This window comes from Cyphomyrmex costatus, unplaced genomic scaffold (genome assembly GCF_001594065.2).
Source record: "Cyphomyrmex costatus isolate MS0001 unplaced genomic scaffold, Ccosl1.0 scaffold166, whole genome shotgun sequence".
NCBI lineage: Eukaryota > Metazoa > Arthropoda > Insecta > Hymenoptera > Formicidae > Cyphomyrmex > Cyphomyrmex costatus.
The window spans coordinates 26,242-39,719 of record NW_017275674.1 but is presented as its reverse complement, the minus strand read 5'-3'; the positions used below and the strand labels follow the sequence as shown (position 1 = coordinate 39,719).

General features: G+C 31.1%; 1 protein-coding gene across 3 annotated transcripts in view; it reads right to left on the bottom strand.

Annotated features, from left to right (window-relative positions):
• Positions 1–581: 581 nt before the first annotated feature.
• Positions 582–13,478, bottom strand: part of slmb (beta-transducin repeat containing E3 ubiquitin protein ligase slmb) — a 21,724-nt gene continuing 8,827 nt past the window's right edge. For all 3 annotated transcript variants that reach the window (XM_018537197.1, XM_018537198.1, XM_018537196.1), the window contains 8 exons: positions 4,142–4,379; positions 3,843–4,029; positions 3,231–3,687; positions 2,774–3,147; positions 2,306–2,384; positions 1,994–2,177; positions 1,582–1,629; positions 582–1,433 (listed from right to left, as the gene is read on the bottom strand). In XM_018537197.1, the coding sequence (XP_018392699.1) occupies positions 1,619–1,629; positions 1,994–2,177; positions 2,306–2,384; positions 2,774–3,147; positions 3,231–3,687; positions 3,843–4,029; positions 4,142–4,379 (1,530 nt within the window). In that variant the 3' untranslated portion in view covers positions 582–1,433; positions 1,582–1,618. The remainder of the gene's footprint in view (positions 1,434–1,581; positions 1,630–1,993; positions 2,178–2,305; positions 2,385–2,773; positions 3,148–3,230; positions 3,688–3,842; positions 4,030–4,141; positions 4,380–13,478) is intronic.

Sequence of the window (13,478 nt, the reverse complement as noted above, 5' to 3'; positions counted from 1 at the left end):
TATATATATATATATATATATATGTCCGTATTTAGAACGCGTTTTTATTATTGATAAAAGCGCGCTTTCATTTCTGAAATTCTATAGTATGCGTAAACTATAGCACGTTAGAGCGCTAACATCGTTGTAAGCGCGTTCTGAATACGGGCCATAATATATCACATATATTATACATATTAGTAAATGCTGTTCACAAAGCATTAACTGTTTTATAATATCGCAATAATTTAGGCGTTTTATGATGATATCATTTAAATTACATATGCTATATGCTCAGTTATATACATAAATTCAAATAAGTAATAAGTCTCGTTTATTTGTATTTAAAGAGGATTTTTTAAAATTTCAGTGAAATACCAAATTGTAAAAAATTTAAACTTCTAGAAAAAGAGAAAAGACATCAAATCACATTTTTGATTGACAATTTAGATAAATATAAAAATGAGCAACTTATATATGTTGTGTACAATACGTGAATAAAATGAGTTAAACGAGATCAATGGTCAAGATATAATAATAAAGTTTCTTTTTCTTTTATAATAATTAAGATAATTTTAGGATCACATGCTATATTTGTTTCGGTATGAATATAATAATGATAATAATATATTTACATTCTGCAATAGTAATTTTTAATTTCTAAATGCAAATGGTATCGTACCAAATATAGGTTGTGCAGAGATTGTTGGCTCTTCACTCGTTTCTTAAATAAGTTTCACAAAATTTAAATATTAAAAAAATTATTATACAATTAATAGTTTCTTTCGCAGTTCTAAACATGGGTACATAGCACTTTGTACGAGCCATTAAAAAGATGCAACATGATCTTCCCATGTAACAATTTTTTTACACATTCACACAACGTAAGTACTCCAATCAAACAACATTTTACAATTTTTTATCTCATAAATTAATTATATAAAAAATCATTAATTCTCCTTTTACTATGATACATCTAATGTCTTATTAAGTGTAATATCCAGCCTCCCTAAAAACGCTTCGCTACATTACATATTGTAAGTCTTTCTTTTTTTTTGTAGGAAAATGGTCTTGACTTCTATCACACACACATGTCATAAAGCGTAGAAGAATTCCAGATATGGCTAAAGCAGACGACAATCGTTTACATCCATGGGATGTATTTATGTAGCTTTAAATATACTGTACGTTCCTAAACGCGGTGCGTCAAGCGCATATATATAAATTATAATTTATAGTTTCACGTAAAAGTCAGTCCATTTTACTTTCCCATTTCTTGAAGAATTTTTTGCTGTCCTAGCAAACAATAAATTAAAGTCATTGATCAACCAAATTTTTTCTTGAGACATTTCTATGTATAATTGCTGTTGTTTACATTAAACACTCATCATCGGATATTTCATTGTTTGCGTACATTGTCGTGAACACATTGGATTCACTCACTAACCACTTGTCTGAAATACAAAAACAATTGCGATTAATTCCGCGCAATTTATTTTTTATATATTTTTATTAGAATTATTATATTGTATTTATATTGAATAAATTGCTTCTAAAGCTTACCTGTAAGTGATAATTGGATAATTCATAAAATATACTTACAAGTATATCACAATAAAGCAATCTCCGTATTGATGCGTCACTCAAATGCTGCAAATAAGAATAATTTTTTATATTTAATAACTAATATACACACTGGAAAAAGAATCTAGTTGTATTAATTAGTATTCTGGTTAAAGATAGACTTAATTAAAATTATAGATTTAATCAGAAAATTCTAATTAAATCTATAATTCTAATTAAATCTGTTCTTTTTAGCTAAAGTTTTTGCACGGTTTATCTTTCTTCCACATTAGAGAGAAAAAGAGAAAAGATGAACCGTGCAAGTTCAACTAAAAAGAACAGACCTATTGAGAATACTGAATGATATAATCAAATTTTCTGGTTCATCCATTTTTAACCAGAAATCTTTCTCAGTATATATTAAAAATTCCAATTTTGATAGCATACTTACGGGAAGGAGATCTAGTATCGGCTTGGTTTGGTGCTCCATCCATCGGCAGGCGTACACTGCATACAACATTTCCACTTGACGGATTGTAATTAAGAAAATCCCAAATTAGTATCGTATCATCGTGAGATGATGAAACTATTTGGAACTCGTCAAATTGAAGACGAAACACACGTCCGGTGTGCTCCTATAATAAGAAATATAAATAAGATTAATAATGAATGAAGATTGTCATTCAGTGGAGCGCTTGACAAATTGCTGATTAAATATAATATGTATAAGAAATAAGAACGAGTGAGTACGAAAATATCTTACCACTAACGTGCGTAAACATAGAGTACTAGCAACGGCACGAGGATCAAGAGCGGCTACAAGATCCCAAACTTTGATTTTTCTGCAAAAAAAAACACAATAATAAATATGAGTTTAATTACTTATAGGTTTGTCTAATTATAAAGTGTTCTCGAACCAAAATTTGCATCTTTCAATTCAACACTAAGTTATCAGTTTAAAATCTAATACGAATATCAATTATAATATAAAATTATTATGTGTTGTTCTTTATATATATTAAAAATAAAATATGCTAAAAAAGTAAAAATTATTATTATTTTTCTAAATAAGAATAAAATATTATATAATAAGTGTGGATGTGTGTGTGTGTGTATTTTTGTGTGTTGCATATATACATATATAAATTTTCTAGTTACTTCAAGGTTATAATTTCACTTTGCAAATATAGAACTAAAATCAGAATCGAGATTTGGATTATAATTTACATACCCATCATAAGCACCACTGACGATGTGCTTACTATCAAATCGAATACATCTCACTAATTCTTCATGCCCTTCTAAAACACGTAAGCAAGCGCCGCACTCGATGTCCCACAGTCGTATAGTATTATCACTACTGCCACTAACTACTAAGCGATCTCTATATTGTAAACACGCTATGCCGCGTTTATGTCCGTTTAACGTTCGCACAAATTCGCAGTTGGAGGTGTTCCATACTTTGATAGTCCTATCACCACTGGCAGAAACAATATACTTCTCGTCAAAATCAACTACATTCACTGCTGCTCTGTGTCCCACTAATACTCTTCTTAACGCAATTTCTGTCTGCGATGTCATATCCCAGACTGCTATAGAACGATCCTGCAAATAATAATTCTTGTTAGCAATGAAATCCAATAAAAATTAGAAAACATGTAAAGATTTATCTCTCCACTTTAACTGACCTTTGAGCAAGTTACCATCATGCCATTGTTAAATCTGAGATGTAGCACAGCCTCACAATGATGAATTAACGTGTTAACCATCTCGCCTGTAGTAGCATCCCAAACTCTCACGGTACTGTCCGAGGAACCGGATATTATAGCTTTATCATCATACTGTAAACAAAGTACAGAACCCGTGTGGCCTGTCAACACCTTGATACACTGTAAAGTATTTCTGTCCCAGATTTTAATCGTGTTGTCTCGGAGTCCGGAAACTATCTTCTGATCGTCATATTGTAGGCAATAAACGCCTTTAGAGTTCTCACTGCGACAGTTGATTCTTTGAAGATTGAATCGACCCATTCTCCAGTTGTTCTCTATACTTTCGATGTCTTTGACAATTTTTGGGTAAAGAGATCTGTAGAAATTGTGATTAGGATGGGCTTCGCCTGGTTTTGGTTTAAAAAGATACTGTATCCTGAAAGCAAAGTTCACAAATTAAATAAGAAAATGTACAGAAATATTTTACGTACATTCCATGTTTAAAATGTAAAAATTTGGTGTGTATGTATCATATTTGTGTTTGTCACAAGTTTTGTAATTTACACACATATATCATAAATTTTCACTCACCATCCTCTCCTTTCAGCCAAACCTCTCCAAACCGAATCTGTTCGAACTTTGCGTTCAATCAGCTTCTTCCACAGCATCCCTTCACTAATAACCCTATGCCATTCCTTGCATACTAGTTCTGCAGAAACAAGTGACTTTGCGTCAAGATAGGAAAGAATACTTTCTGCCACATGGTCCAATCCTTTTTCTGTAAATCATTCATATCGTTAATGATGCAATTAGAAATTATCATTCAAAACTCGCACAGAGTACTTAAAAAGATGTTGGCGTAAAGCATAGGTGCATGTATGATTACTCACTCGGCAAAAGCGAAATAAAGTTTCTCTGCAGCATCGGTTTGAGATACGCATTGATGTGCCCGTGCTGATAATGACACATTCGTGCTAACAGCTGTTCGACAAACTGCACTTGTTCTGATTCGCTCCATCTTTCGAACAGTTTCATGCAGATTTCTTTCTCCTGTCCATATTGTGTAGACACTCCCGTAGATGGCTCCTTTTTGCAGCTGGGATCGTAAAGTACGGTCGTCATCGGGTACTGTAACAAAAACGTTTAAATAACATTAACGTTTAATATCTGAATTTGCTATTTTACGAAAAATCGAAATATAATCTACAGGATGATACTTATTTATATAAGTGATTATATTTTTTCACAAAATTATTTCATTAATAAATTAAAATTAATCGAGAACAAATTTATCATTGACATTTAATTATTACATACGTAGTTTTTGTCGTGGAATATATTATGCCTAAATTCTTTTATTAACATCTTTTATACATGCGCATGTAATGACGTTTGCTTTTATTGTACAGCTACGTAATCGGAGCGCAAATAAACGTGACTAAAAATATCACACCGAGCACAATGTGTATTATCGTATCGATGCACACATTGTTGTTTCCCGATTAATCACGTTGTATACATCGAAATCGATGAGTTGTAGCAAAGCATGTAACACTTTGAAAACGTTTGAGAATCTAACATTTTCATATTGATCTAACATATTCAAGTAATCATATTTCAAAATCAATAAATGAAATATGCTTTGACATTATAATTGATCACATCGTAATTATTTTCATGATGAAAGTAATGTAGAAATAACTAAAAATTAAATTCAAAAGGTTAAAAAAATATAATTACTTCATAAAGCATTTTCAATACAAATTATCTAAAACGAAAAGAAGTTTCATCATTTTATTCATCTTTTTAAAAAATTAGCATATTTAAAAATTCAATAAAAGTAAATATGCGTTTATATATTCAACATATAAAATTTTAAAACGACATATGAAAATAACACTTTTTAAATCATTTTCATAAATAGATATATCTTGTTATATTACTTATTTTCTTTCAAAATATATATTTATAAATAAAATTTAATACTCTACATAAATATATTTATGCTTTAATTAATTTTTTAATTCAAATTAATTGTTTAAAATAGCTTAAAAAATCAAAGTTTATAGAGACTCTTCAATAACGCGTATTAATTATAACAAATATATGTCAGGATTTAAAAAATGTTTTTTAATGTTTTGTATTCGGAAACTAACAGCTAACGGCCAACGACGCGACTGTCATTTTCGTAATTTTATAACGTTAACAATTGAGAACAATAGCAGGAAAACGTTAATATTATCGTGATATTAAGAAACTTAAAATGTTGAAAGACATGATGTAAAACAGTGAGACTTCTATCATGTTTACATATCTAAGTTGCGAAAAACATCTAAAATCGCAAATTAATGCTGAAAACGCATTGTTATCAATAAATACGTACAAACTGGGAATTACAAGGTTTTTAAATTATATTCGCATATCGTCTCCCTCAAGAAAGAAAAAATGCGATAATCGGTTTCTTGTCAAAGAGCAAATTATTTTCGTTAATCTCTCTTATCTTTCGAGAAACAATATTAACATAATAATAATATAAATAACTCGTAAAAATCAGAATACGCTATTCGTATTATTTCACAAACTTATCTGACGGCTTATTTAGATTTTCTCAGATTAACTATCGAATTAGAATTATCGAGACGTTACACAATAAATTATTAAGTAACAGAAGAAATATATATCAATGATAAAAAAAAATCGGAAGAAATAACATTTTGGAATCCATGAAAGTTTCAAGTAAAATTTAATAATGTATACGTCGTCTTGTAGAGAATAACCTGATAATAAATAAACAATACGTAATTCTATAATTTGCGTTAGATTTTAAAGCAGAATTCAACAATTATATTTTGATAAATATATTTTCGATTCTTTAAACTTTAAACATTGCTCATATTATATAGCATACAAAATTATAAATGAATTATTATCCTTGCTTTTAATACAAAACATGTGAAGTGAACTTTATCATTGAAATGCTTTTCCTATTATATTATATGTACATAAAATCTTATTATTTACAAAATTTATATGTATAACATTATAACTATAGATTATTGTCAATTTCAAAATAAATTACACATAATCTATAATTGATTTCATTATTGAATTACTTTTCATATTATATATATACAAAAGTAAATTATTCACAAAATTTCACAGAATAAAAGGTGTTCAAGAGTTTTATTTAAAAATTGTATGTATAAAAATTACGAAAAATATTTGAACAACAAGAATCATGTATGAAAAATGTAATTAAATTATACATATCGAAATAGAAGAAGATATAAAATAAAATTGCAATTCTATTCTAAAACCTGCTATGAATTATAGATCGTCTGAGGTGAACTTAAGCGTACATTTGCAAAACTAGAATCGCGGACGCGTCTGAGGTAGAGCGAAGAAGTACCGGGTTCTTGACCTCTCTCGCTCCATTCTCTCTCGCTCGTATATACGAGGGGCTCTTATAAATTAAATCGTTTACGCGCGTCCCGGTTTTGTGCCGAGCATCTTGTCTTTCTCGTTAATACCGTAATCACCAGTAATCATATTTCAAGTGATACGCGGATAAACAGATATTTTTCGAGTAATTTTAATTATATCGGCGAAAACAAGATCTAAAATTCTTTTGGCATAAATACGCCAATCAAAATTAAACGAAACTAAACACGATCAATCCGTAAATATAACTAAATAAATAAATAACGCTGACTATACGATCTAAATTTACACGATCGTTATTAAGTTTGCCAACGTAGCGCGATTTAAAAGTACGATTAATCAATCAAGTTTTAGACAGAAACTTTTTTCTACGCGCGACACATAAATGCGCATAAGACGCATTTTTCACGAAAGAAAGTAATTGCATACATTTGCACTTTCACTATTTGCGTCGCTCTTATCATCCGTATTTATTCGTAAATATCCGATAATGCTAGACGCGATGTCATTTCAGGGGATATCGTTAAACTTATCCCTCGATAAGTATAGCTGGAAATAGAATGTTAGAACTTATTGATCAAGAGTCTGATCTTCGTTTATTAAGGTATTCCCTATAATTTACTTAAAGAGAAAGACAGAAAAAGAAAAAAGTAAGGAAAGAATGAATTAGTAAGATATATAATATTATTTTAAACGTCATGTTAATAAATGCAAAAAAGTAAATTATATTATACTTCTTTTTAGATCTTTTATCTATATATTAATAATGTATAAAAGATATACTTTATATATTATGTTAATTGTATTATGAAAAAATAAAATTAATATTATATTCGCGCACCAATATATTTAATACGAATTATACTAACAGAAAAATAAAATGTGTGTAAGCGCGCATATATATAGGAGAGGTCAGGGTATCATAGGTCATCATATCATACAATTGTTACTTTATTGTCCATACTTCGTATCGAACAACAAGTAATCAAACTCCGTTTTCTCGAGACGGATGCGCCATTAATGAATTTTGTGATGCAAAAGTAATTGTTTAATCCGGAATGTTTTAATCAAATTATTTAATTTTGAAATGTTTCTACACGTATTGAAGATGAGGTGCAAGTTTCTACGCATTTTTTCTCAATGCACTCTATTAAAACATGTATAAGCTAAATGCGTTTTATATCTAGTTTTTAAATACTCGAGCAAAATCGTATTTCTCCGTGTATGAATATGCGTTTTGCATACAGAAGATGACTTGACAACTTCTCGTCAAAATTTCATCGAAAATTATTTATCACGTTGCCAGTGTTCGATTAGATTAGATCAGATTAGATTAGGTCAGTTATTCTTCCAATGAATGCCGCGAGGCTACTCGTGTATTATCATGTTAATAGAATTTCAATTATACACTTTTGACACTATTTAACTCTAGAAGTAAAACTGTGCTTTTGAAATTTAAACAGCTACAAAGAAAAAAATCCGACAAAAAAAATAAATTCGCATACACGAATAAATCACGTTTTCTCCTTTGATGTGTATCCTTCCTGGAATACAAAATTTATCATCAAGAATGAAGAAAGACACGGCGATAACCCGCAAACCTTCTGGTATAACAAAATTATCTCTTAAATTGATTTCTTCTTTCTTTTCGAATATATATATATATATATACGTACATTTTTAACAATTAAAAGATCTTTTTATAGAGCCAGTTGAACAAAGTGTTATCGGCTTTATCTGTTCCATGTGCAACGAATCTTATAGCGATAAATAGTGAAAATCTATCGTGTGGGATTGGAAGGAACACAGACAAACGAAACCGAGTCGGCGATATTTTTTTTATAATCGAAGGATTACGTTTGCACGTTCGCGGAGAAAGTACATCCATGAAGAAGGGGGATGGAGCATGCCACAGCGCCGATCTTCTATGTGTGATTATTGAGACACAATAAACAAAAAAGGAGACTATTATGCGAACGCCACGTCAGTGTTTCACACAGCGTTTGTCGTTCCGTTTCACGCCGTTTCTCAACTTCGCTTGACACAGCGTTTTGCACAAGGTGCCCTAGAATCGACGGAATCATGGACACGTAAGCATTCGTCTCTCATGAAATTTCCGGTTGATCTTTGTCAGCGAAAGTATACTCGGTGCTAATGCCTTTCGAGTTATAGGTTTTGCAAATAAAGTGCTTCTTCGCGATATTTAAGCTTGGCTGAATAATGATGCGCGTTCGATGCTCAGAAGAACGTTGACATTTATCCATTATGATCACAAATGTCAAAAGACAAAAAGATGCGCTTTCGACGCTTTTGAGAAAATCAATCTCAAATTTTTAACTTATATAATAATCTGCTTCTCGGCGATTCCGGGACATCACATAAAACGTTTCTTCGCGTATAAAATATATATGTATCCTATAAATGTCGAACGTGTTTCCACTTAAATGTGTCACACGATATACGAAAATCCGTTTTTATACCAGAAGACCGTTACCAATTTGTAGTCAACGTACAATAATGCGAAAATGTATATTTCGCGTCTGACCTACTTGCCGCGTCGCCCCTACCTCGGAAGTGAAAACCGTCATAAAAGAGTTATACCGCGTTAAACATTTGCTAATGAAAGCTAAACTCGCAGAAACGGCGATCAAGTAGCAGTCCTTTTTACAGAAGGTTTCAACAAGAAGCTGTTAACGGAATTAAATTTCTAGAATCAAAATCGTCCGACTCCTATCATCTTCCTGTTATTCCCAGATCGAGGATAATGCCACTTTTTTTTTTTTTTTTAGGACTCGTACATTAAATAGCGAATTTATATATTATTTTCATTTCTAGAACATCATCGAATATTGTACTAGATATTTGTTAATGAAAAAATTAAACTTTCGCCTCGCAGAAATGGTGAATTAGGTTTTGATCAGAACTATAAACGCGTGAAATTTCACTCTCCAATATTTGAAGTGTTAAATTGTGTAACGATTTCTCTGTTATTTTCAGTAGATACTATTTTCTAAAAAAAAAAAAAGACAAATTAAAGCGCAAAATTATTATTCATCTCTAGACATTTTTACGTCATCACAATATTTTTCGCTCTCTCGTTCGCCGAGCTCCGGTCAGCGTTCGGAAGTTCGCTTCAGAATGGTTGCTTTATCCGGGTGAAAACCGTATTATCGTCAACCTATTGTGGGTCCCTCTTCCGAAAGGCAAACCACGCGCGCAACAGTTGTCGCCACTCCGTTATTGTAACACGATACAGAAAAACGAGTCTATCTAGCGGCTGATGCGCGGCGGTGCGATCACCTGAAAACGCTCCAAGTGCTCCCAGTATAACGGTATCGCGAACTCGTGTCGAATCTACGCTCTCCTGATTCTTTTGTCTTCCTGGGATGTTGTCCCCGCGCGCCTCTGACATGGCCAAAGAATGAATATACTGAGTGTCCGATAAGAAACGATATATATTATGAAGAACAAACGCAAACTGATTGGTCTTTATTAAAAATAGAAATAATGTTTCTCCGAAATCTGATGGGCCATTTTAATTTTCTTCATGATCTCTAAAGATTCAATATTTCAATAAATGTTCCATATTTTCTCCGTCCTTGTCTAGAAATCCTTCTAGAGAGATTAAAATGAATTTTATATAAACGAAAGTAAATATTGAATCATGTAAATTTTACATATTTTCATCTTTTTTAAAGCGTTAATAAAAGCATTGTTTATATTCATTTTTTAATATACAATGAATAAAATAAGTACCTATTTGTACAGAGAAGATACTTTTTTCAAAAATTTTATTTTCAAAAAGTAAACAATTAATAATTTATTACAAAGAATAACATAGATTTTAAAATCCTTAAAATGATTTTATTTCTATAAAAAATATTCGTATATATAGTCGAAAAATTTAGCTTCAAGATTACGGAGATTATTTCGCAAAGCTCTTTTGTTTATATTAGGAAAAAAAATCTATCTTATTATTAATATTAATAAATTGCCAATTATTTATTTCTTAAAGCTTTTTTATAAAAATCTCCCCTATATACATACTTTTTATTGTATTCATTGCATATATAACTTTTTTTTATATAGAAAATATTTTAATTTCAGCAATAAAAGTCATCGTCGCAAACACCAAAATTTATCTCATTATTGCTAAATAAAATTATTAGTTGTACTAATGTACTTCTTCCCTTTTAAAAACATTTGTACGTTTGTTTTGATATCTTTCGCTCTAAGTAATTGTAGGAACAACTGTTTAATTTAAACGATGCGTTTAACTGTTTATATTCACAATAACGCCCGCAGTATATTCTAAATGAATTGCTCACAGATGAAGTGTTCCGACGAAACTCCGTTGATCTTCACGAGTAAATGCTTTGAGCACGCATTCATAATAGGGGAAGTAATGTAGCAAGACCAAAATGTACGATTTCGTAGAATAAATCACAAAACAAGTTTTCGCCCCGTATATTCGCTCGTCTATTCTAGCACAAAGAGGTCGACAACTTTTGAAGGTCTAAAAGATACCGACGGGACCGCACGATGACGCTAGAAAGCGTAAAAGGAACATTCAAATTAACAATAGTCTGACTAATCCCACAATTATCTGCCCCTGAAACACTACCTGCCCTAAAATAGGTATCGAAAGTTCTCAAACTTTCGTCAGATGAGTTCTCTTTTGAAACCTTTGAAACGAACCGAAAAAAAATATCGAAGCAAATAAAAACAGTCAATTATTACAATATTTTAAATTCTTCGATTTATGGAACAAAATGAATATCAACAACACGAAATCTCGCAGGGATTGTGCCGGACGTGATTTAGAAAGAAAATTTTAACAAGCTCAAGGATTTAACTCTTTTACTACAGTCTGGAAAAGAAAAATGTTTTTTACAATTTTTAATACACCGAATTAATAAGTAAAAAATATTCTATCCCATCAAATTTTGGAAAAAAATGAAATTAAAAATCCAAAAGAACAGGTCTTGAAACATCTTTAAAAATTCGTAGTTGTGTGGTAAATCTATTAGAAACTTATTCGAAAAGAGCTCAAATTAAAGTCTAAATATTATACTTAAAAGAAATATTAAATCTTCACCGCAAACATCGAAGTCTCCAGCAAAGATATTATAGGTTTTTTAATTATATCTGTTAATGCTCTTCTACAAATTGCTCGCTGCAAAATTTAAAAATCATAAAAAATATTTATAATACTTTCTTAAAAATATTTAAAACATTATATATTTTATCATTAAAAAAAAGTTTAAATTTCGAATTAATATTTTGTAATTATATTATTTTATTTAAATTAATAAATGATTTTCTCTCTCATTTTTCTCAGTTTTTCTTGACCAGTTTTCTATAATATTAAATGCAATCCTTTGTCATTCTATGCTACACATACGCTTGTTCCTAAAATAAAGAGGCACTAAAGATTCAATGATGTCTGAATCCGCAGTGAAAGATTCATTTTTATTTTAAATTTACAATAAGCTTTAATTTTAACTCTTTTCAAAATCTGGATTATACCAGGTTTAGCAAAGAATTTTCAAAGATCGTCAAAATATTTTTGCGTTTTTAGGAGATTTTAATCTTATTTTTCTCAAAAACCCGACAGAACATTTTTGTGTGTAGATTTAGAGCGTGTCAAAAGTTATAAAAAGAACTATTCTTTTCTTCAGACCGCAAATTTCGGTTTGAGAATCTTTCTTGAAAACAGAAATTGTTTAAACATGATAAATAAAAAGCTCGATCATGTCGAGTTCACCAGTGATCCTGTATCGCGAGTTCAGGGTTAGACGCGATGCTCTCGAGGTTGTCTTTTATCTCGACTCGACCGAACGTGGCCGCCTGAAAAGGAATGCATGTCCAAAAGTGTATATACAACAAAAGTGCGCATCCAAAGACGTACGCAGAAAAAATTTCGCGCGTTCGAAAGTAGGAGGTAACGAAATGCATTCAAAAGTATATTCGTAACAAAAAATGTAAATCCCGTCTCGAGCGATACGATACGCCGAAAAAGGAATGCGCCTCTTGCATGACATTGCTCTCGCGGCCGTACACACGCGGATTTAACATACACGCGTCATTACGCAAAGCGCCGGCGAGAGGCCGTGACTTCCCGGTTATTTATTATCTCTCACCGATGCGATACAAATAAATATCTGTCTCGCGGATGGGAAGACGAAGGATATGAGCAACGGAAAAATCTAAACTACTCCGACTAAACGGTGAAATTTGCTACCGTTATCATGAACGTGCTTTTTTCGACAGTTCACGAGACGTAAAGTTCATTAACATCGACAGGTCGTTGAGCTAGAATAAACAATAATCTCGGCGAAGCACGAGATTAGAATCTGCACACGTTGTTACTGCAATTTAAGATAAAAGTAGAAATAGGGATATCAATATTTTATAAATTTATATAATATTATTCCTTTTGATATAAGTAACATTTAGTAACAAAAACGTGAAATAAATATTTTAACGTACATATTTGATGACTCTCCCACAAAATTACTGAATAGTTTTTTTCGAATAGATTTTTTTTATGGAAAAGTTCCTTCTTTTGAAATCTATAAATTTGTTGCAAGATATATTAGGGTATGTTAAGTTAGCACCCCAACTATAGTACTCAGGAGTTCTGATTAGAGTTCCCACTTCCTTTTGACGAGACGAAGAGTTCCCTATAGTTAATAACAAGAGTTCCGCTCAATAAACATTTTTTTTACATTTTTTAAAAATGGTGTGCTAACTTTTTATCGAATTTCGAGGTGGAATAGTTCT